The following is a 24,405-nucleotide window of genomic DNA, read 5'->3' as shown; positions in this document are numbered from 1 at the left end:
ATTTTGGTCACTTTAAACTCATTTTTCCCCATTTTTTCTCACTTTTATTCCCATTTTTTCTCATTTTAACTCATTTTTCCCCATTTTTTTCTCACTTTTATTCCATTTTTGGTCACTTTAAACTCATTTTTCCCATTTTTTTCTCACTTTTATTCCATTTTTTCTCATTTTTATTCCATTTTTATTCCATATTTTCTCACTTTATTCCATTTTCCCCATTTTTGGTCACTTTAAATTCATTTTTATCCCATTTATTCTGACTTTTATTCCATTTTTTCTCACTTTTATTCCATTTTCCCCATTTTTGGTCACTTTTAACTCATTTTTCCCCATTTTTTTTCTCATTTTTATCCCATTTTTTCTCATTTTTATTCCATTTTTTCTCACTTTATTCCATTTTTCCCATTTTGGTCACTTTAAATTCATTTTTTTCCCATTTATTCTGACTTTTATTCCATTTTTTCTCACTTTTATTCCATTTTTTCCCATTTTTGGTCACTTTAAATTCATTTTCTTTCCATTTTTTCTCACTTTAATCCATTTTCACCCATTTTGGTCACTTTAAATTCATTTTTATCCCATTTATTCTGACTTTTATTCCATTTTTTCTCACTTTTATTCCATTTTCCCCATTTTTGGTCACTTTTAACTCATTTTTCCCCATTTTTTTCTCATTTTTATTCCATTTTTTCTCATTTTTATTCCATTTTTTCTCACTTTATTCCATTTTTCCCATTTTGGTCACTTTAAATTCATTTTTTTCCCATTTATTCTGACTTTTATTCCATTTTTTCTCACTTTATTCCATTTTTATCCCATTTTTGGTCACTTTTAACTCATTTTACTCCCATTTTTCTCACTTTTATTCCATTTTTTCTCACTTTATTCCATTTTTTCTCATTTTAACTCATTTTTCCCCATTTTTTCTCATTTTATTCCCACTTTTGGTCACTTTTTGCCCTCCCCAAGAACAAAAATTCCCATTTTTCTGCACAGCACAATAACACTGATGGGGGGGAGGGGCCCCTTTTTTGGGGTGACTTTGGGGGATTTTGGGGCTGGGTTTTGGGGTGGATTTGGGGATTTTTGGGGTGGATTTGGGGATTTTTGGGGTGGATTTGGGGATTTTTGGGGTGAATTTGGGGATTTTTGGGGTGGATTTGGGGATTTTTGGGTCACTCCAGGGACTGCAGCATCAGCAGCTGCTTCAGCACCTTGGTCTGGCTCGTCTCCCGGATCTCCCCCGCCAGGAACATCTCGTCCACCACCGTGTAAACCTGGGAAAAATAAAAATAAATATAAATTTAACCTAAAAAAATCCAAAGTCAGCCCAAAAATCAGCCTGTGCAGCTCAAAAAACCCGAAATCAGAACAAAAAAAATCAAAATTTTAACAAAAAAATTCAAATTTTAACCCAAATCCCAGCCAGGAACATCTCGTCCACCACCGTGTAAACCTGGGAAAAATAAAAATAAATATAAATTTAACCTAAAAAAATCCAAAATCAGCCTGAGTGTACCTGGAAAAATAAAAAAAATCCGAAATCAGAACAAAAAAATTCAAATTTTAACCCAAATCCCAGCCAGGAACAGCTCATCTACCACTGTGTAAACCTGGGAAAAATAAAAATAAATATAAATTTTAATTTAAAAAATCCAAAATTTAACTAAATCAATCTTTGTGGACCTGGAAAAACAAAAAAAAATTCAAAATTTTAATTAAAAAATTCAAATTTTAACCCAAAATCTCAACCAGGAACAGCTCGTCCATCACTGTGTAAACCTGGGAAAAATAAAAAAAATATAAATTTTAATTTAAAAAATCCAAAATCAGTCCAAAAATCAGTCTGTGCAGCTGGAAAAATCTGAAATCAGAACAAAAAAATTCAAATTTTAACCCAAATCCCAGCCAGGAACAGCTCATCCACCACTGTGTAAACCTGGGAAAAATAAAAATAAATATAAATTTAACCCAAAAAAATCCAAAATCAGCCCAAAATCAGCATGTGCAGCTCAAAAAATCTGAAATCAGAACAAAAAAATATAAATTTAACCCAAAAAAATCCAAAATCAGCCTGAGTGCACCTGGAAAAACAAAAAAAAAATCAAAATTTTAATAAAAAAATTCAAATTTTAACCCAAAATCTCAAGCAGGAACATCTCATCCATCACTGTGTAAACCTGAGAAAAATAAAAATAAATATAAATTTTAATTTAAAAAATCCAAAATCAGCCTGTGTGCAACTGGAAAAATAAAAAAAAAAATCGAAATTCTAACAAAAAAATTCAAATTTTAACCCAAACCCAGCCAGGAACATCTCATCCATCACCGTGTAAACCTGGGAAAAATACAAAAAAATATAAATTTAACCCAAAAATATCCAAAATTTAATTAAATCAGCCCAAAATCAGCCTGTGCAGCTCAAAAAATCTGAAATCAGAACTAAAAAATTCAAATTTTAACCCAAAAAAATCCAAAATCAGCCTGAGTGCAACTGGAAAAATAAAAAAAAAATCGAAATTTTAACAAAAAAATTCAAATTTTAACCCAAACCCAGCCAGGAACATCTCATCCATCACCATGTAAACCTGGGAAAAATACAAAAAAATATAAATTTTAATTTAAAAAATCCAAAATTTAACTAAATCAGCCTGTGTGTAACTGGGAAAACAAAAAAAAACCAAAATCAGAACAAAAAAATTCAAATTTTAACCCAAAAAAATCCAAAATCAGCCTGAGTGCACCTGGAAAAATAAAAAAAAAATTCAAATTTTTAATTAAAAAATTCAAATTTTAACCCAAATCCCAGCCAGGAACATCTCATCCACCACCGTGTAAACCTGGGAAAAATAAAAATAAATATAAATTTTAATTTAAAAAAATCCAAAGTCAGTCCAAATTCAGCCTGTGCAGCTGGAAAAACCTGAAATCAGAACTAAAAAATTCAAATTTTAACCCAAAAAAATCCAAAATCAGCCTGAGTGCAACTGGAAAAACAAAAAAAAATCAAAATTTTAACAAAAAAATTCAAATTTTAACCCAAAATCCAGCCAGGAACAGCTCATCCATCACGGTGTAAACCTGGGAAAAATACAAAAAAATATAAATTTTAATTTAAAAAATCCAAAATTTAATTAAATCAACCCAAATTCAGCCTGTGTGCAACTGGAAAAACAAAAAAAAAAATCGAAATTTTAACAAAAAAATTCAAATTTTAACCCAAAATCCCAGCCAGGAACATCTCATCCACCACCGTGTAAACCTGGGAAAAATAAAAATAAATATAAATTTAACCCAAAAAAATCCAAAGTCAGGCCAAATTCAGCATGTGCAGCTCAAAAAATCCGAAATCAGAACTAAAAAATTCAAATTTTAACCCAAATCCCAGCCAGGAACAGCTCATCCACCACCGTGTAAACCTGGGAAAAATAAAAATAAATATAAATTTTAATTTAAAAAATCCAAAATCAGTCCAAAATCAGCATGTGCAGCTGGAAAAATCTGAAATCAGAACAAAAAAATTCAAATTTTAACCCAAAAAAATCCAAAATCAGCCTGAGTGCAACTGGAAAAAAATAAAAAAAAATCGAAATTTTAATTAAAAAATTCAAATTTTTACCCAAAAAATCCAAAATCAGCCTGAGTGCACCTGGAAAAACAAAAAAAAATTCAAAATTTTCATTAAAAAATTCAAATTTTAACCCAAAACCCAGCCAGGAACATCTCGTCCATCACTGTGTAAACCTGAAAAAAAAATTTAAAAATTACAAATTTTAATTTAAAAAACCCAAAATGAACCAAAATCACCACGGGGTAAACCTGAAAAACAAAAAAAAATCCAAATTTTAACAAAAAAATTCAAATTTTAACCCAAAATCTCAAGCAGGAACAGCTCGTCCATCACTGTGTAAACCTGGAAAAAATTTTAAAAATATAAATTTAACCAAAAAAATCCAAAATCAGCCTGAGTGCAACTGGAAAAACAAAAAAAAATTCCAAATTTTAAGAAAAAAATTCAAATTTGAACCAAAATCCCCTTAAAAAAATTCCATAAAAACCCAAAAATCCCAAACCCCCCAAAATTTAACCCAAAAACCCCAAAATGTGAACCAAGATCCCTCAAAAATGAACCAAAAATCCCCAAAAATGAACAAAAAAACCCAAAAAAATCCCAAAACTGAACCAAAATCCCCTTTAAAAAATTCCATAAAAACCCAAAAATCCCAAAATCCCCAAAATTTAAACCAAGATCTCCCAAAAATAAACAAAAAACCCCAAAAACTCCTAAAAATAAACAAAAAAAATCCCAAAAACCACCAAAAAAATCCCATAAAATTCCCTAAATTGAACCAAACCCCCTAAAAAACCCCAAAAAAATCCTAAAAAAATCCCAATAATCCCAAATCCCCCAAAATTTGAACCAAGACCCCTCAAAACTGAACAAAAAATCCCAAAAAATGAACAAAAAACCCCCCAAAAATAAATCTAAAAAATCCCAAAAACCACCAAAAAAACCCCAAAAATCCCAAAATTGAACCAAAATCGCCCTAAAAAAATCCCAAAAAATCCCAAAATCCCAAATCCCCCAAAATTTAACCCAAAATTTGAACCAAGACCTCTCAAAACTGAACCAAAAATGCCAAAAAATGCACAAAAAACCCCTCAAAAAACCCTAAAAAACCCCAAAACCACAAAAAAATTCCCAAAATTGAACCAAAACCCCCTTAAAAAAAATCCCAAAAAATCCCCAAATACCAAAACACCCAAAATTTGAATCCAGACCTCCCAAAAATAAACAAAAAACCCAAAAACTCCTAAAAATAAACAAAAAACTCCAGAAAATAATAAAAAAAATCCCAAAAACCCCCAAAAAATCCCATAAAAAACCCAAAAAAATCCCAAAAATCCCAAAAAATCCCATAAAAAACCCACAAAAATCCCAAAAAACCCCAAAAAATCCCAAAAACCCCAAAAACCCCAAAATTTAACCCAAAATCCCCAAAATTTGAACCAAGACCTCCCAAAAATAAATAAAAAAACCCCCAAAAAATGCCCAAAAAAACCCTAAAAATAACCAAAAAAACCCCTAAAAATCCCAAAAACCCCCAAAAAATCCCATTAAAAACCCCAAAAAATCCCAAAAAATTCAAAAAATCCCAAAAATCCCAAAAGCCCCAAAATTTACCCCAAAACCCCAAAATTTGAACCAAGAACTCTCAAAACTGAACCAAAAATCCCAAAAAATGCACAAAAAAACCCTAAAAAGAACCAAAAAAACCCCCAAAAAATCCCCAAAACCCCCAAAAAATCCCATAAAAAACCCCAAAAAATCCCAAAAATCCCAAAACCCCCAAAATTTACCCCAAACCCCAAAATTTGAACCAAGAACTCCCAAAACTGAACAAAAAATGCCAAAAATTGCACAAAAAAACACTAAAAATAAACAAAAAAACCCCAAAAAAATCCCCAAAACCCCCAAAAAATCCCATAAAAAACCCCAAAAAATGCCAAAAACCCCCAAACCCCCAAAATTTCCCCCAAAACCTCCCAAAATTTGAACCAAGACCTCCCAAAACTGAACAAAAAATGCCAAAAAATGCCCAAAAAAACCCTAAAAATAAACTTTAAAAACCCCCAAAAAATCTCAAAAAACCCCAAAAATCCCATAAAAAACCCCAAAAAACCCCAAAAAATCCCAAAAACCCCAAAAACCCCAAAATTTACCCCAAAACCCCAAAATTTGAACCAAGACCTCCCAAAAATGAACCAAAAATCCCAAAAAATGCACAAAAAACCCATAAAAATAACCAAAAAAACCCCAAAAAAATCCCAAAAACCCCCAAAAAATCCCATAAAAAACCCCAAAAAATCCCAAAAATCCCAAAAATTCCCCAAAATTTACCCCAAACCCCAAAATTTGAACCAAGACCCCCCAAAACTGAACCAAAAATGCCAAAAAATGCCCAAAAAACCCCTAAAAATAACCAAAAAACCCCCAAAAATATCCCAAAAATAAATTTAAAAAATCTCAAAATTGAACCAAAACCCCCCAAAAAAATCCCATAAAAACCCCAAAATCCCAAACCCCCAAAATTTAACCCAAATCCCCCAAAATTTGTACCCAGACCTCCCAAAAATAAACAAAAAAACCCCAAAAAATGCACAAAAAAACCTTAAAATAACCAAAAAAACCCCCAAAAAATCCCAAAAACTCCCAAAAAATCCCATAAAAAACCCCAAAAATCCCAAAACCCCCAAACTTTAACCCAAAACCCCCAAAATTTGTACCCAGACCTCCCAAAAATAAACAAAAAAACCCCCAAAAATGCACAAAAAAACCCTAAAAATAAACTTTAAAAACCCAAAAAAAATCCCCAAAAAATCCCAAAAATCCCATAAAAAACCCCCAAACCCCCAAATTTTCCCCCAAATTTTCCCCCAAAATTTGAACCAAGACCTCTCAAAACTGAACCAAAAAAGCCAAAAAATGTCCAAAAAAACCCTAAAAATAACCAAAAAAACCCCCAAAAAATCCCAAAAACCCCCAAAAAATCCCATAAAAAACCCCAAAAAATCCCAAAAAACCCCAAAATTCCCAAAATTTAACCCAAAATTTGAACCAAGACCTCCCAAAACTGAACAAAAAATCCCAAAAAATGCACAAAAAACCCCTAAAAATAACCAAAAAAAACCCCCAAAAAAATCCCAAAAACCCCCCAAAAAATCCCATAAAAAACCCCAAAAAATCCCAAAAATCCCAAAAATTCCCCAAAATCCCAAAACCCCCAAATTTTCCCCCAGATTTTCCCCCAAAATAGGACCCAGCCCCACCTTGTAGAAGTTGAAGACGAGGTCGAGCTCGCAGACGTTGTGGAAATATTCATTGAGCACCTGCAATCAATTAACGACACTCATTAATTAATTAATGAGGTAATTAATGAGGTAATTAATGAGGTGATTAATGAGGTAATTAATGAAATAAATAACAAATTAATGAGATCAGTAAGGAGTTAATTAATGAGGTGATTAATGAGGTAATTAATGAATTAATTAATGAATTAATTAATGAGGGAATTAATGAGATCATTAATGAGGTAATTAATGAATTAATGAGCTAATCAATGAGGTATGTAATGATGTAATTATCTCTTGAATGAGGTCATTAATGATTTAATTAATGAGTTAAAAACGTAATTAATGAGCTAATTAATAAGGTAATTAACCAGGTCATTAATGAGGTAATTAAGGAGTTAATTAGGTAATTAAGGATTTAATAAATGAGTTAATTAAGGTAATTAATTATTTAATTAAGGAGTTATTTAATGAGGTCATTAAGGAGGTCATTAAGGAGGTAATAATGAGTTAATGGAAGTAATTAATGAGCTAATTAAGGATACAATTAATGAGGTAATTAATGAGGTAATTAATTAGGTAATTAAGGAGTTAATTAATGAGGTCATCAATGAGGTCATTAAGGAGGTAATAATGAGCTAAAAAAGTAATTAATGAGTTAATTAAGGATACAATTAATGAGGTAATTAATGAGGTAATTAAGGAGGTAATTAAGGAGTTAATTAGATAATTAAGGATTTAATAAATGAGTTAATTGAGGTAATTAACTATTTAATTAAGGAGTCAATTAATGAGATCATTAATGACGTCATTAAGGAGATAATAATGGTGAACTAATGAAGAAATTAATGAGTTAAGGATACAATTAATGAGGTAATTAATGAGATAATGAATTAATCAGTTAATTAATGAGGTAATGAGTTAGTGAGCTAATTAATTAGTTAATTAAGAGTTAATCAATGACCTAATTAATTAGCTAGTTAATGAGGTAATTAATAAGTTAATAAAGGAGTTCATTAAGGAGGTCATTGACGAGGCAATAAACAAGATATTAAGAAGCTAATTAAGGAGCTAATTAATGAGCTAATTAATGAACTAATTAATGAACTAATTAATGAGTTAGTTAACGATATTAATAAGATAATTAATGAGTTAATAAAGGAGTTCATAACGACATCATTGATGAGGCAATAAACGAGATATTAAGAAGCTAAGGAGCTAATTAATGAGCTAATTAATGAGCTAATCAATGAACTAATTAATGAATTAATTAACAATGATCCCCCACCTCGACGAAGTTGTGGATGGCCTCCAGGTAGGCCAGGTTGTTGTCGGTGACGTCGACGCAGATGCAGAAATAGAGCCCGGCATAGCGGCGGTAAATGATCTTGAAATTGCGGAACTGGGGGGAAATGGGATAAACTGGGATATACTGGGACATACTGGGATGGACTGGGAGGGACTGGGATATACTGGGAGGGACTGGGAGGGACTGGGATGGACTGGGATATACTGGGAGGGACTGGGATGGACTGGGATGGACTGGGATGGACTGGGATGGACTGGGATGGACTGGGAGGGGCTGGGAGGCACTGGGATGGACTGGGATGGACTGGGAGGGACTGGGATGGACTGGGATGGACTGGGAGGGACTGGGCTAAGTTGTGATTTTGGGATAAATCCGGCCAATTTTGGGGTAAAAATGGCAAATTTTGGGTTATAAAATGGAGATTTTGGGGTAAAAAATGGTGATTTTGGGGGGGATAAAGGCAATTTTGGTGTAAAAATGGCAAGTTTTGGTGTAAAAACGGCGATTTTTGGGTTTAAAAATGTTGATTTTAGGTTTAAAATGGCCAATTTTGGGTTAAAAATGGCAAATTTTGGGCAAAAATGGGAATTTTGGGGGAGAAAAAATGGCAATTTTGGAGCTAAATATTTGGATTTTGGGGTGAAAATCTGGAATTTGGGGTTTTTTACCTTGACAAGGTTGGTGTGCTTGGGGTGCCTGATGGGTTCAGGGTAAAAATGGCAAATTTTGGGGTAAAAAATGGCAATTTTAGGTAAAAAGTGGTGATTTTGGGTTAAAAATGCTGATTTTAGGTTAAAAATGACCAATTTTGGTGTAAAAAATGGCAATTTTCGGCTAAAAAATGGCAATTATGGGGTTAAAAATGGTGATTTTGGGGTAAAAAATGGCAATTTTGGGCTAAAATTGGCAAATTTTAGGTAAAAATGGTGATTTTGGGCTAAAAATGGAGATTTTAGGTTAAAAAATGGCAAATGTTGGTGTAAAAAATGGCAATTTTGGGTTTAAAAAAGGCAATTTTGGGGCAAAAAATGCCGATTTTGGGGTAAAAATGGCAAATTTTGGGCAAAAAGTGGGAATTTTGTGTTTAAAAATGGTGATTTTGGGGTAAAAACGGAACTTTTAGGTTAAAATGGCAATTTTGGGTTTAAAAATGACAAGTTTTGGGGTAAGAAATGGCAATTTTGGAGTAAAAATGGTAATTTTTAAGGTAAATATTTGGATTTTGGGATGAAAATTTTGAATTTTGGGTTTTTCACCTCGACAAAGTTGGTGTGCTTGGGGTGCCTGATGGGTTTGGAGCAAAAATGGCAAATTTTGGGGTAAAAAAGAGCAATGTTGGGTTAAAAATTGGCAATTTTAGGTAAAAAGTGATGATTTTTGGGTTAAAAATGACCAATTTTGGTGTAAAAAATGGCAATTTTGGGGTAAAAAATGGCAATTATGGGGTTAAAATGGCAAATTTTAGGTAAAAATGGTGATTTTGGGCTAAAAATGGAGACTTTAGGTTAAAAAATGGCAAATGTTGGTGTAAAAAATGGCAATTTTGGGTTTAAAAAAGGCAATTTTGGGGTAAAAACTGCCGATTTTGGGTTAAAAAAAGGTAAATTTTGGGTTAAATATTTGAATTTTGATGTGAAAATCTGGAATTTTGGGTTTTTCACCTCGACACAGTTGGTGTGCGCAGGGTGCCGGATGGGTTCAGGGTAAAAATGGCAAATTTTGGGGTAAAAAAATGGCAATTTTAGGTAAAAAAATTACGATTTTGCGTTAAAAATGGAGATTTTAGGTTAAAAAAACGACCAAATTTGGTGTAAAAAATGGCAACTTTGGGGTAAAAATGTTAATTTTGGGATTAAAAATGGTAATTTTTGGGTAAAAAATGGTGATTTTGGGGTAAAAATTGACAAATTTTGGATTAAAAATGGGAATTTTGGGCATAAACTGCCGATTTTGGGGTAAAAAAAAGCCAAATTTTGGGTTAAATATTTGGATTTTGGGGTGAAAATTGTTGATTTTGGGTTTTCACCTGGACAAAGTTGGTGTGCTCGGGGTGCCTGATGGGTTCAGGGTAAAAATGGCAAATTTTGGGGTAAAAAATGGCAATTTTAGGTAAAAAGTCGTGATTTTGGGTTAAAAATGCTGATTTTAGGTTAAAAACTGACCAATTTTGGGGTAAAAAATGGCAATTTTCGTGTAAAAATGGCCAATTTGGGGCAAAAAGTGGGAATTTTGTGTTTAAAAATGGTGATTTTGGGGTAAAAATGGAAAATTTTGGGCAAAAATGGCAACCTTGGGTTTAAAAATGGTGATTTTTGGGATAAAAATAGTAATTTTTGGGTAAAAAATGGAGATTTTGGGGTAAAAAATGGCAATTTGAGGGTAAAAATGGCAAATTTTGGGGTAAAAATGGTGATTTGGGGTTAAAAATGGTGATTTTTTGGGACAAAACCTGGCAATTTGGGAGTAAAAATGGCAATTTTGGGGTAAAAAAATGACAATTTTGGGGTGAAAAAGGCAATTTTGGGTTAAATCCTGACAAATTTTGGCGTAAAAATGGCACATTTTGGGGTAAAAAAATCAATTTTGGGTTAAACATTTGGATTTTGGGGTAAAAATTGTTGATTTTGGGTTTTCACCTCGACAAAGTTGGTGTGCTTGGCGTCCCTGACGGTGACCACGGCGTGAACCTCCTCGATCAGTTTCTGCTTCTCGTCATCGTCGAACTGCATGTACCACTTGGCCAGGCGCGTCTTCCCCGCCCGGTTCTGGATCAGGATGAAGCGGATCTGAAACGGGAATCCAGGAAAAAAAGAGATTTTGGGAGTGTCAAAAATGAGGAGAAATCAGGAAAATTAATTCTCAAAAATTCACATTTTTGTCAGAATCGAAATTCCAATTTTTTTCATGGAAATTCTGATTTTTTCGTCATTAAAATTCCGATTTTTTGTCATTAAAATTTTAATTTTTTCCCTGATTTAGGGGAGTGCTCCCAGCCCGGTTCTGGATCAGGATGAAGCGGATCTGAAACAGGAATCCAGAAAAAAATGGGATGGGGGGAGTGGAGAAATTGGGAAAATTCATTCTCAAAAATTGGTGTTTTTGTCAGAATTGAAATCCCAATTTTTTCATGGAAATTCTGATTTTTTCGTCATGAAAATTCCCATTTTTTGTCATTAAAATTTCAATATTTTCATTTAAATTCTGACTTTTTCGTCATTAAAATTCCATTTTTTTCGTTCAAATTCCAATTTTTTTGTCATTAAAATTCTGATTTTTCATCATTAAAATTTCAATTTTTTCATCATTAAATTTTCATTTTTTTTTCCTGATTTAGGGAAGTGTTCCCAGCCTGGTTCTGGATCAGGATGAAGCGGATCTGAAACAGGAATCCCAAAAAAAAAGAGATTTTGGGAGTGTCAAAAATGAGGAGAAATCGGGAAAATTAATTCTCAAAAATTCATGTTTTTGTTAGAAACAAAATTCCAATTTTTTCATGGAAATTCTGATTTTTTCGTCATTAAAATCCCAATTTTTTCATTGAAATTCTGATTTTTTTGTCATTAAAATTCTATTTTTTCATCATTAAAATTTCAATTTTTTCCTGATTTATGGGAGTGTTCCCAGCCTGGTTCTGGATCAGGATGAAGCGGATCTGAAACAGGAATCCAGGAAAAAATGAGATTTTTGAGTGGCAGAAATCGGGAAAATTCATTCTCAAAAATTCACATTTTTGTCGGAATTGAAATTCCAATTTTTTAATGGAAATTCTGATTTTTTCGTCATTAAAATTCCAATTTTTTGTCATTAAAATTTCAATTTTTTCATTTAAATTCTGATTTTTTTGTCATTAAATTCTGATTTTTTTTGTCATTAAAATCCCAATTTTTTCATTGAAATTCTGATTTTTTTGTCATTAGAATTCCATTTTTTCATCATTAAAATTTAAATTTTTTGTCATTAAAGTTCCAATTTTTTTTGTTCAAATTCCAATTTTTTTTGTCATTAAAATTCAAGTTTTTCATCATTAAAATTTCCATTTTTCCCTGATTTAGGGGAGTGTTCCCAGTCCGGTTCTGGATCAGGATGAAGCGGATCTGAAACAGGAATCCCAAAAAAATGGGATGGGGGGAGTTGAGAAAATCAGGAGAAATCGGGAAAATTAATTCTAAAAAATTGGTGTTTTTGTCAGAATCAAAATTGCCATTTTTTCATGGAAATTTTGATTTTTTCGTCATGAAAATTCCGATTTTTTTCATGGAAATTCCAATTTTTTTACATTGAAATTCCAATTTTTTTGTCATTATAATTTCAAATTTTTCATTTAAATTCCTATTTTTTTGTCATTAAAACTCTAATTTTTTCATTTAAATTCTGATTTTTTGTCATTAAATTCTGATTTTTTTGTCATTAAAATTTCTTTTTTTTCATCATTAAAATTTCAATTTTTTTCCTGATTTAGGGGAGTGTTCCCAGCCCGGTTCTGGATCAGGATGAAGCGGATCTGCAACAGGAATCCAGAAAAAAAAAGAGATTTTGGGAGTGTCAAAAATGAGGAGAAATTGGGAAAATTAATTCTCAAATATTCATGTTTTTGTTAGAAACAAAATTCCAATTTTTTCATGGAAATTCTGATTTTTCGTCATTAAAATTTCATTTTTTTCATCATTAAAATTTCAATTTTTTCATCATTAAAATTTCAATTTTTTCCTGATTTAGGGAAGTGTTCCCCGCCCGGTTCTGGATCAGGATGAAGCGGATCTGGAATGGGAATCCAGGAAAAAATGAGATTTTTGAGTGGTAGAAATTGGGAAAATTCATTTTCAAAAATTCACATTTTTGTCAGAATCAAAATTCCAATTTTTTCATGGAAATTTCGATTTTTTCGTCATTAAAATTCCAATTTTTTGTCATTAAAATTTCAATTTTTTCAATTAAATTCCTATTTTTTTTGTCATTGAAATTCCATTTTTTTCATGGAAATTCTGATTTTTTCGTCATTAAAATTCTGATTTTTCATCATTAAAATTTCATTTTTTTTCCCTGATTTAGGGGAGTGTTCCCAGCCCGGTTCTGGATCAGGATGAAGCAAATCTGCAACGGGAATCCAGAAAAAAAAGAGATTTTTGAGTGGCAGAAATCGGGAAAATTCATTTCCAAAAATTGGTGTTTTTGTCAGAATCGAAATTCCAATTTTTTCATGGAAATTCTGATTTTTTCGTCATTAAAATTCCAATTTTTCGTCATTAAAATTTCAATATTTTCATTTAAATTCTGATTTTTTTTGTCTTTAAAATCCCAATTTTTTCATAGAAATTCTGATCTTTTTGTCATTAAAATTCTATTTTTTCGTCATTAAAATTCCAATTTTTTGTCATTAAAATTTCATTTTTATTGTTCAAATTCCAAGCTTTTTTGTCATTAAAATTCTGATTTTTCATCATTAAAATTTCATTTTTTTCCTGATTTAGGGGAGTGTTCCCTGCCCGGTTCTGGATCAGGATGAAGCAAATCTGCAACGGGAATCCAGGAAAAAATGGGATTTTGGAAGTGGCAGAAATTGGGAAAATTCATTCTCAAAACTTGGCATTTTTGTCAGAATCAAAATTCAAATTTTTTCATGGAAATTCTGATTCTTTTGTCATTAAAATTCCAATTTTTTTGTCATTAAAATTCCAATTTTTTTGTCATTAAAATCCCAATTTTTTCATTTAAATTCTCATTTTTTTGTCATTAAAATTCTGATTTTTCATCATTAAAATTTCATTTTTTCCCCTGATTTAGGGGAGTGTTCCCAGCCCGGTTCTGGATCAGGATGAAGAGAATCTGATTCAGAATTCCAGAAAAAAAAAGAGATTTTGGGAGTGTCAAAGATCAGGAAAATCGGGAAAATTTCATCCCCAAAATTTGAATTTAATTTTTTTTTTTTTTTTTTTTTAATGAATGGGAAAAGGGGAATTTTGACTCGTCCAAAATGGGATTTTAAGGGAGAATCCCCCCTTAAAAATGGGAAAAATCCCCCAAAACAGACCCTAAAATGGGGGAAAAAACCCAAATCCATTCAAAACAGACCCTAAAATGGGGAAAAAACTCAAAATTCATTCAAAATAGCTCCTAAAATAAGGAAAAATGCAAAAATCCCCCTAAAATAAGTCCTAAAATGGGAAAAACAATCCCCAAATCCCCCAAACCAAACCCTAAAATGGGGGGAAATCCCCGAAATCAGATCCTAAAATAGAGAAAATCTCCAAAATTGCCCCAAAAAAGAGTTTAAAATGGTGGAAATCCCCCAAACTAAGACCCTAAATTGGGGAAAAAACCCCAAAACGCTCCAAAATCTCCTCATAAAAACCCCCAAAAAGTCAAGCCCCCCTCAGAACTCCTCAAAAAAAGAGACTAAATAGTGGAAAACCCTAAAATGCCCGAAAATCGCCTCATAAAATCCAAAAACCTCCTCAGAAAACCCCCAAATTCCCTCATAACACCCAAAAATCCCCTCATAAAAACCCAAAATTCCCTCATAAAACCCAAAAATCTCCTCATAAAAACCCCAAATCCCCTCATAAAAACCCCAAATCTCCTCACAAAACCCCAAAACCCCCTCATAGAAACCCAAAATCTCCTCATAAAACCCCAAAATTTCCTCATAAAACCCAAAATCTCTTCATAAAAACCCGAAATTCTCTCATAACACCCCAAAATCCGTTCATAAAATCCCAAAATCTCCTCATAAAATCCAAAAATTCCCTCATAAAACGCCAAAATCTCCTCATAAAATTCCAAAATTCCCTCATAAACCCCCCAAATTCCCTCATAAAACCCCCAAATCCTCTCACAAAACCCCAAAATTTCCTCATAAAACACAAAATCTCTTCATAAAAACCCAAAATTCCCTCCTAAAACCCCAAGATCTCCTCACAAAACCCAAAGATTCCCCCATAAAACTCCCAAATCTCCTCATAAAACCCAAAACTCTCCACATAAAACCCCAAAATCCCCTCATAAAACCCAAAATCCCCTCACTAAACCCCAAAATTTCTCATAAACCCCAAAATCCCCTCATAAAACCCCAAAATCTCCTCATAAAACCCCAAAATAGTGAAACTTCCCCCTCAGAATCCCTCAAAAAAGACCTTAAATAGCGGAAAATCCCCAAAATCTCCTCATAAGACCCCAAAATTCCCTCATAAAACCCCAAAATTCTCTCATAAAACCCCAAAATGTTCTCATAAAACCCCAAAATCTCCCCATAAAACCCCAAAATCTCCTCATAAAACCCCAAAACCCCCTCATAACACCCCCAAATCTCCTCATAAAAACCAAAAATTCCCTCACAAAACCCCAAAATTTTCTCATAAAATCCAAAATCTCCTCACAAAACCCTAAAATCCCCTCACAAAACCCCAAAATTTCCTCATAAGACCCCAAAATCCCCTCATAAAACCCCCAAAGTCTCCTCATAAAACCCCAAAATTCCCTTACAAACCCCCAAATCTCCTCATAAAACCCCAAGATCTCCTCATAAAACCCCAAAATCTCCTCATAAAACCCCAAAATAGTGAAACTTCCCCCTCAGAATCCCTCAAAAAAGACCTTAAATAGCGGAAAATCCCCAAAATCTCCTCATAGGACCCCAAAATTCCCTCATAAAACCCCAAAATTCTCTCATAAAACCCCAAAATTCTCTCATAAAACCCAAAAATCCTCTCACAAACCCCCAAAATCCTCTCACAAAACCCCCAAATCTCCTCATGAAAACCCAAAATTCTCTCATAACACCCCCAAACCCCCTCATAAAACCCCAAAATCCCCTCATAAAACCCCAAATTTCCTCATAAAACCCCAAAATTCTCTCATAAAACCCTAAAATTCCCTCACAAAAACCCCAAAATCCCCTCATAAAACCCCAAAATAATGAAACCTCCCCTCTCAGAACCCTCCAAAAAAGGTCCTAAATAGTGGAAAACCCCCAAATCCCCTCATAAAACCCCAAAATCTCCTCATAAAAACCCAAAAATAGTGAAACCTCCCCTCTCAGAACCCTCCAAAAAAGGTCCTAAATAGTGGAAAACCCCCAAATCCCCTCATAAAACCCCAAAATCTCCTCATAAAACCCCAAAATAGTGAAACTTCCCCCTCAGAACCCCTCAAAAAAGACCTTAAATAGCGGAAAATCCCCAAAATCTCCTCATAAGACCCCAAAATCCCCTCATAAAACTCCAAAATTCCCTCATAACACCCCAAAATCCTCTCACAAAACCCCCAAATCTCCTCATGAAAACCCAAAATTCTCTCGTAACACCCCCAAATCCACTCATAAAACCCCCAAATCCCCTCATAAAACCCAAAATCCCCTCACTAAACCCCAAAATTTCTCATAAACCCCAAAATCCCCTCATAAAACCCCAAAATCTCCTCATAAAACCCCAAAATAGTGAAACTTCCCCCTCAGAATCCCTCAAAAAAGACCTTAAATAGCGGAAAATCCCCAAAATCTCCTCATAAGACCCCAAAATTCCCTCATAAAACCCCAAAATTCTCTCATAAAACCCCAAAATGTTCTCATAAAACCCCAAAATCTCCCCATAAAACCCCAAAATCTCCTCATAAAACCCCAAAACCCCCTCATAACACCCCCAAATCTCCTCATAAAAACCAAAAATTCCCTCACAAAACCCCAAAATTTTCTCATAAAATCCAAAATCTCCTCACAAAACCCTAAAATCCCCTCACAAAACCCCAAAATTTCCTCATAAGACCCCAAAATCCCCTCATAAAACCCCCAAAGTCTCCTCATAAAACCCCAAAATTCCCTTACAAACCCCCAAATCTCCTCATAAAACCCCAAGATCTCCTCATAAAACCCCAAAATCTCCTCATAAAACCCCAAAATAGTGAAACTTCCCCCTCAGAATCCCTCAAAAAAGACCTTAAATAGCGGAAAATCCCCAAAATCTCCTCATAGGACCCCAAAATTCCCTCATAAAACCCCAAAATTCTCTCATAAAACCCCAAAATTCTCTCATAAAACCCAAAAATCCTCTCACAAACCCCCAAAATCCTCTCACAAAACCCCCAAATCTCCTCATGAAAACCCAAAATTCTCTCATAACACCCCCAAACCCCCTCATAAAACCCCAAAATCCCCTCATAAAACCCCAAATTTCCTCATAAAACCCCAAAATTCTCTCATAAAACCCTAAAATTCCCTCACAAAAACCCCAAAATCCCCTCATAAAACCCCAAAATAATGAAACCTCCCCTCTCAGAACCCTCCAAAAAAGGTCCTAAATAGTGGAAAACCCCCAAATCCCCTCATAAAACCCCAAAATCTCCTCATAAAAACCCAAAAATAGTGAAACCTCCCCTCTCAGAACCCTCCAAAAAAGGTCCTAAATAGTGGAAAACCCCCAAATCCCCTCATAAAACCCCAAAATCTCCTCATAAAACCCCAAAATAGTGAAACTTCCCCCTCAGAACCCCTCAAAAAAAGACCTTAAATAGCGGAAAATCCCCAAAATCTCCTCATAAGACCCCAAAATCCCCTCATAAAACTCCAAAATTCCCTCATAACACCCCAAAATCCTCTCACAAAACCCCCAAATCTCCTCATGAAAACCCAAAATTCTCTCGTAACACCCCCAAATCCACTCATAAAACCCCCAAATCCCCTCATAAAACCCCCAAATCCCCTCATAAAACCCCAAAATAGTGGAACTTCTCCCGTCAGAACCCCCCTAAAAAGGTCCTAAATAGTGAAAAACCTAAAAATCCTCTCATAAAACCCCCAAGTCTCCTCATAAAACCCCCAAATCTCCTCATAAAACCCCCAAAATAGCGAAACTTCCCCCTCTCCCCTCACGGCGCTCCAGGCCCGAGGCCCCCCCGGGTCCTTCCCCCTCATCCCGAGCCTCGCCATTCCCGCTGTCCCCCGTGTCTCTCCCGCTTCTCCGCTTCCCTCAAGGGGACTCACCATGGCGGTACCGGCCCGAGGCCCCCCCGGTTCCGATCCCGGTTCCGATCCCGGTTCCCGGTTCCGTTCCCGGTTCCGTTCCCGGTTCCGCCCCCCCCTCACGGCCAGGCCCTGCCGCTTCCCGTTTCCGCTAGGGGGCGCCCCCCGCGCCGCTCGCACTGCGCCTGCGCGGCACCTCCCGTTCCCGCCCTTTCCACCCTCCCCTCGCCTTTCCCGCCCCTCCCTCAAATTCCCGCCCCGGTCCCCAAAAGTCTCATCGCCCCCTCCCCAAAATTCTCATCGCCCCCCTCCCCAAAATTCTCATCTCCCCACTCCCCAAATTCCCGGGGATGAAGGAGGGGGGGGGAAATCAAAGGGAGATTTGTGGGCCCCGCCCCTCGCGCTCAAGCCACGCCCACACCGCTCTTAGCCACGCCTCTTTATTCGCTCCCCATCGCCTTTTGCGCCCCCGCCCCTCGAGGCCACGCCCTAAACCACGCCCACCCCATCTCTTTTACCCCTTCCCACTCCTTCCCCACAACCCCAAAATTCCCGGTTTTTCCCTCGTAATTCCCGTTTTTCCCCGCAAAATTCCCGGTTTCCCCCCCAAAATTCCCCTTTTTCCCCCTAAAAATCCCATTCTCCCCCTCCCCAAATTCCCGGCGCTCTCCTCCAAGCCCCGCCCCCTTAGCCCCGCCCCTCGGTCTTAGCCCCGCCCCTCCCGCCGCTCCCCTCACGGTGCCGCCCCGCCCCTCCCGCCGCGCACGCGCTCCCGCCATTCCCCCCCCCCCCCCCCTCCGTGATCGGGAAGGCGGAGGCGGAGGGAGGAGGAGGAGGAGGAGGAGGAGGAGGAGGCGGCTGAGGGCTGAGGGGGGGGGGGTTAGAGGAGGAGGAAGGCGCCGCCGCCATTACAGGCCGAGCCCGCCCCGGCGGCCCCCGCCGCCCTCGCCCCGCCCGCCGCCGCCGCCCCGAGCGCGGACATGGCGCTGCCGCCTCCTCCCGCCGCCCCCGGCCCGGCCCGATGCCGCCGTCGCCGCCGCTTCTCCGGTAAGAAAAAAAAAAAAAAAAAAAAAAAAATCTTTTCCCCCCCTCCCTCACGTTCAGCTCCACCATCGCCGCCTTTTTCTTTGGAATCCCCCCCCCCCAGAAGAACAATGGGCCGCCCCACCCCCGCCCCGCCGCGCGCCCGCCGGGCCGGCCCATGGCCCCCGCGGGGGGGGGACGGGGGGGGAGCCGGCCCGTGAGGGGGGCCCGGGAGAGACCACCCCCCATGGGGGCAGGGGGGGACCAGACCCCCCCATCCATCCCCCCCCATCCGTCCGTTCTCAGTGGTATCGCCGCCCATTCATGGGGGGCTGCGAGGGGAGGGGGGAGGGGGGGGGACCCCGAATTTGGGGAGGGGTACGGGGGGGGAGACCCCAAATTTGGGGAGGGGGTAAGGAGGGGAGGGCCCCCAAAATTGGGAGGGGATGCTGGGAAGTGAGACCCCCAGTTTGGGGGGGGGAATGGGAGGGGAGACCCCAAATGGGGGGGGAGACCCCAAATTTGGGGAGGGGGATTGGAGGGGATCCCCAATTTGAGGAGGGGGATTTGAGAGGAGACCCCAAATTTGGGGAGGGGGATTTGAGGGGGATCTTCAATTTGGGGAGGGGGATTTGAGGCATTAAGCCAAATTTGGGAAGTGGGACTGCAAGGGGAGACTCCAAATTTGGGGGAGACTGGGAGGGGAGAGCCCCAGATTTGGGGAGGGGGATTTGAGGGGAGACCCCAATTTGGGGAGGGGGATTTGAGGGGAGACCCCAAATTTGGGGAGGGGGATTTCAGGGGAGACCCCCAATTTGGGGAGGGGGATTTGAGTGGATTGATCCCAAATTTGGGGAGGGGGATTTGAGGGGAGTGTCCTGAATTTGGGGAGGGGGATTTGAGGAGTTGATCCCCAAATTTGGGGAGGGGGATTTCAGGGAATCCCAATTTGGGGAGGGGGATTTGAGGCATTAATGCCAAATTTGGGGAGGGGGATTTGAGGGGGGAGACCCTGAATTTGGGGAGGGGGATTTGAGGCATGACCCCGAATTTGGGGAGGGGGATTTGAGGGGAGTGTCCTGAATTTGGGGAGGGGGATTTCAGGGTTTGATCCCAATTTGGGAAGGGGGATCCCATGAAATCCCCCTCCCCAAATTTGGGATTCCCTCAAATCCCCCTCCCCAAATTTGGGGATCAATTCCTCAAATCCCCCTCCCCAAATTTGGGGATCAATCCCTCAAATCCCCCTCCCCAAATTTGGGATTCCCTCAAATCCCCCTCCCCAAATTCCCTTTTTTGGGGGAGGGGATTCCCAAATTCCCCCCAATTTCCTCCCGCATTTCTTTGGGATTTTCCCATTTTTTTCCCCCAGTTTTTTTTGGGGAGGGAAAAATTTGGGATTTTCCAGCAGCTCAGAGACCCCCAAAGACCCCCCCAAATTCCCCCCATTTTTTCCCAGAGTTCTTGGCATCCTCAGGCACCAAAAAAACCCAAAAAAACCCAAAAAAACTCCTTTTTATTCCCAAAAAAAAAATTCCCGGCGGGAGACGGAGCCTGGCACAAAGATCTTTTCTCCTGGGTTTTTTTTTTGGGGTTTCCATGGAAAATAGGGGGGTTCCCATTCCCTGAGAAATTGGGATTTTTGGGGATTTTTTTAGGATTTTTTTTAGGATTTTTTAGGATTTTTGTGGGACTTTTTGAGGATTTTTTTAGGATTTTTTTGGATTTTTTTAAGGATTTTTTTGTGATTTTTTTTGGATTTTAGGAGATTTTTTTAGGATTTTTTGAGGATTTTTTTAGGCTTTTTGGAAGATTTTTTAGGATTCTTTTTGGATTTTTTTTTAGGATTTTAGGAGATTTTTGGGGGATTTTTTAAAGGATTTTTTAGGATTTTTTGGGGGATTTTTTTATGAATTTTTGGGGATTTTTTTAGGATTTTTTTTTATTTTTGGGAATTTTTTCAGGATTTTTTAAGGATTTTTTGGGGATTTTTTAAGGAATTTTTGGGAACTTTTTCAGGATTTTTTCGGGATTTGGGGGGAATTTTTTAGGATTTTTTCAGGGGATGTTTTGAGCTTCTTTTGCAATTTTTTTTTTAATTTTTTTAGGATTTTTGTGGGATGTTTTGGGGATTTTTTCAGGATTTTTAGGAATTTTTTTTAGGATTTTTTTGGTTTTTTAAGGAATTTTTTTTTTAGATTTTTGTGATTTTTGAGTGATTTTTTGGGAGATTTTTGGGATTTTTTAGGACAGAATTTTCACTTTTCCCACCTGGAATCGCCGCTCCCATCCCAAATTTTGGGATTTCTCCTCCCACCTTCCCAAACTGGGAATGAGGGACACAAAAATTGGGAAAAACTCCAGATTTTAACAGAAAAACTTGGATTTAAATTGTTTTTCCTGGTTTTTTATCTCTTTTTCCCAATTTTTTATCCCAAAAGTCCCAAAATTTGAGGCTCCCATGGATCTGAGCTGCCCCAAAATTCCCAAGTTTGGGATTTTTTTTTCCTGGATTTTGAGGAGTTTTCCCCTTTTTGGGAAGAAGGAAAATTCCAAATAATTCTCTGGGATCCCAGGGTTGGAATTCCAGGAAAAATGATTTCCCATTGGGGAAAAATTGGGAAAAATTTTGAAAAATTGGAAAAAATTGGGAAAAAATTGGAAAAAAAATTGAGGAAATAAAGTCCCAAATGATCCTGGAGAGTTCCCATCCCCAAATCCCAAATTTTTCTGGGTTTTATCCCAAAATTCCTGAATTTTTTTTCAGTCCTGAGTGTTGGGATGAGGATTCCTGATCCTCAGCTGGGATTTTTTTCAGGGAAAAGGATCCAGGATGGTTTTTTGGGATGGGAAAGCATCCCAGAAATCCCAAAAGTTGGGAAAAATTCCAGAAAAATTCCAAAAATTGGGAAAAATCCCAGAAAAATTTAAAAAATAGGGAAAAAAATCCCAGAAATTCCCAAAAGTTGGGAATGGCAGCTCCAAGAAATCCCAAAATTTGGGAAAAGCATCCCAGGAAATCCCAAAATTTTGGAATGGTCGATTTGGGATATCAGAAAACTTGGGAAATACATCCCAGAAAATCCCCAAAATTGGGAGTGGTGGATTTGGTTCACCCCAAAATTTGGGAAAATCCTTCTAGAAAATCCCAAAAATTGGGAAAAATCCCAGAAAAATCCCCAAACTCAGGAATGGTAACTCCAGGAAATCCCAAAATTTGGGAATGGCGGCTCCAGAAGATCCCAAAAATTGGGAAAAGCATCCCAGAAAAATCCCAAAACTCAGGAATGGCAACTCCAGGAAATCCCAAAACTTGGTAAAAGCGTCCCAGGAAATCCCAAAAATTGGGAATGGCGACTTTGGGATATCCCAAAACTCGGGATCAACATTCCCAGAAATCCTCAAACCTCAGGAATCAGCAACTCTGTGATTCCCAAAATCCCCCAGATCTCCAAATTCCCCAAATCCCCAGAATTCCCAAAATCCCACAGATTTCCCAAAATCCCTCAGATCCCAAATTTTCCCCCCAAATCCCCCAGATTCCCAAAATCCCCAAATTCCTGGAATCCCCCAAATTTCCCAAATCCCCGAATTCCTAAAATCCCTGAATTCCTGGAATCCCCCAGATCCCAAATTTTCCCCAAATCCCTCGGATCCCCCAAAATCCCCTGGATCCCCAAATTACCAAAATCCCTCACATTTCCCAAAATCCCTCAGATCTCCAAATTCCTCAAATCCCTCAGATCTCCAAATTCCCAAAATCCCTCAGATCCCAGAATTCCCAAAATCCCTTGGATCCCAGAATTCCCAAAATCCTTTGGATCTCCGATTTTCCCAAAATCCCTCAGATCCCCCCTAATTCCCTGGATTCCCAAAATCCTCCAGATCCCAATTTTCCCAGAATCCCCCAGATCCCCCAAAATCCTCCAGATCCCCAAATTCCCTGTGGGATCCTTTGGATCCCAGAATTCCCCAAATCCTCCAGATCCCCCAAAATCCCTCGGATCCCAGAATTCCCAAAATCTCCCAGATCCCCCAAAATCCCCCAGATCCCAAATTTCCCCAAATCCCCACAGATTTCCCAAAATCTCTCAGATCTTCAAGTTCCCCAAAACCCCCCAGATCCCCAAATTCCCTGCAGGATCCCTGGGATCCCAGAATTCCCAAGATCCCCCAGATCCCCCAAAATCCCTCAGATCCTCGATTCCCCCAAAATCCCCTCAATTCCCAAAATCCCCCAGATTTCCCAAATTCCCCAAAATCCCTCAGATCCCCGATTTCCCCCAAAATCCCCTCAATTCCCAAAATCCTCCAGATCCCCAAAATCCCCCAGATGCCCAATTTTCCCAAAATCCCTCAGATCCTGGAATTTCCCCCAAAATCCCACAGATCCCCCAGATCCCAAAATTCTCAAAATTCCCCCGATTCCCAAAATCCCCCGGATCCCAGAATTCCCCAAATTCCCAAATTCCCAAAATCCCTGAATTCCTGGAATCCCCCAGATCCCCAAATTCCCAAAATCCCTCAGATCCCCCAGATCCCAAAATTCCAAAAATCCCCCAGATCCCCAAAATTCCCCAAATTCCCAAAATCCCCCAGATCCCAGAATTCCCCAAATTCCCCAAATCCCCGAATTCCCCGCGGGATCCCGGAAGAGAATTCCATAAAAACCTCGGCAGGGCTTTGACACCGAGTTCATTCCCCTCCGGCAAATCCCAGCCTTGAACCGCGCCCGCGATTTCAGGATTGGGGAAAAAAAATAAAAACCAAAACCAGAAAAATCAAGAAAAAATCAAATTTTTGGTGGGAAATTTTTAGGGATTTTTCCGCCTTTTTGGGATTTTTTTTTTTGGTGGATTTTTGTGAGGAAAGGAGGAAAATTCCTTCAATCCCCACCCCTGAATTCCATGGGAATTAACGGAGCAGATCCCTCCTTCCTGGACTTTGGAGTCAATCAGTAACTCCTGACTCAGGGAATTCCAGGGAAAAGCGAAACCGGGCGGGAACGGCCCCGGATCGGGAATTTTCCGAGCTTTAAAAATCGGAATTTTCACCTCCGGACGGGATTTGGGTGAGGATTCATCCCTGGGAATTTTGGGAATTGTTGTTGGTGTGGATTTTAGGGGATTTTTGGAGGGGTTTGTGGAAGCAGAATGGAATTTCCTGCTGGAATTAGTGAGGAAAATTTCAGGCTGAAAATTGGATTTTTGGGAGGGAAAAATGTCCCAAATTCTGGGAAATTCCTCCAAAACCCAGCGGGATTTTGAGGCAG

The 24,405-nt window shown here is 37.9% G+C and overlaps 1 protein-coding gene across 2 annotated transcripts; it reads right to left on the bottom strand.

The window, feature by feature from the left end:
* Window positions 1-1,135: 1,135 nt before the first annotated feature.
* Window positions 1,136-18,311, bottom strand: LOC117009653 (AP-2 complex subunit sigma). 2 transcript variants are annotated; one of them, XM_033083953.2, is made up of 5 exons: window positions 18,132-18,275; window positions 10,798-10,947; window positions 8,141-8,254; window positions 6,832-6,891; window positions 1,136-1,277 (listed from the first exon to the last, which is right to left on the bottom strand). In XM_033083953.2, exons 1-5 carry the CDS (start codon window positions 18,132-18,134, stop codon window positions 1,176-1,178), a joined length of 429 nt encoding a protein of 142 aa, XP_032939844.1. In that variant the 5' UTR covers window positions 18,135-18,275; the 3' UTR covers window positions 1,136-1,175. The 2 variants fall into 2 exon arrangements, with proteins under 2 accessions (XP_032939844.1, XP_032939846.1); XM_033083955.1 differs by lacking the exon at window positions 1,136-1,277 and adding an exon at window positions 3,351-3,419 and having other exon boundaries at window positions 18,132-18,311.
* Window positions 18,312-24,405: the final 6,094 nt, after the last annotated feature.

The sequence above is a fragment of the Catharus ustulatus genome, chromosome 34, assembly GCF_009819885.2.
Source record: "Catharus ustulatus isolate bCatUst1 chromosome 34, bCatUst1.pri.v2, whole genome shotgun sequence".
In the NCBI taxonomy this organism is placed as follows: domain Eukaryota; kingdom Metazoa; phylum Chordata; class Aves; order Passeriformes; family Turdidae; genus Catharus; species Catharus ustulatus.
The sequence above is the reverse complement of the archived record's forward strand: the minus strand, read 5'-3'. Positions and strand labels throughout refer to the sequence as shown.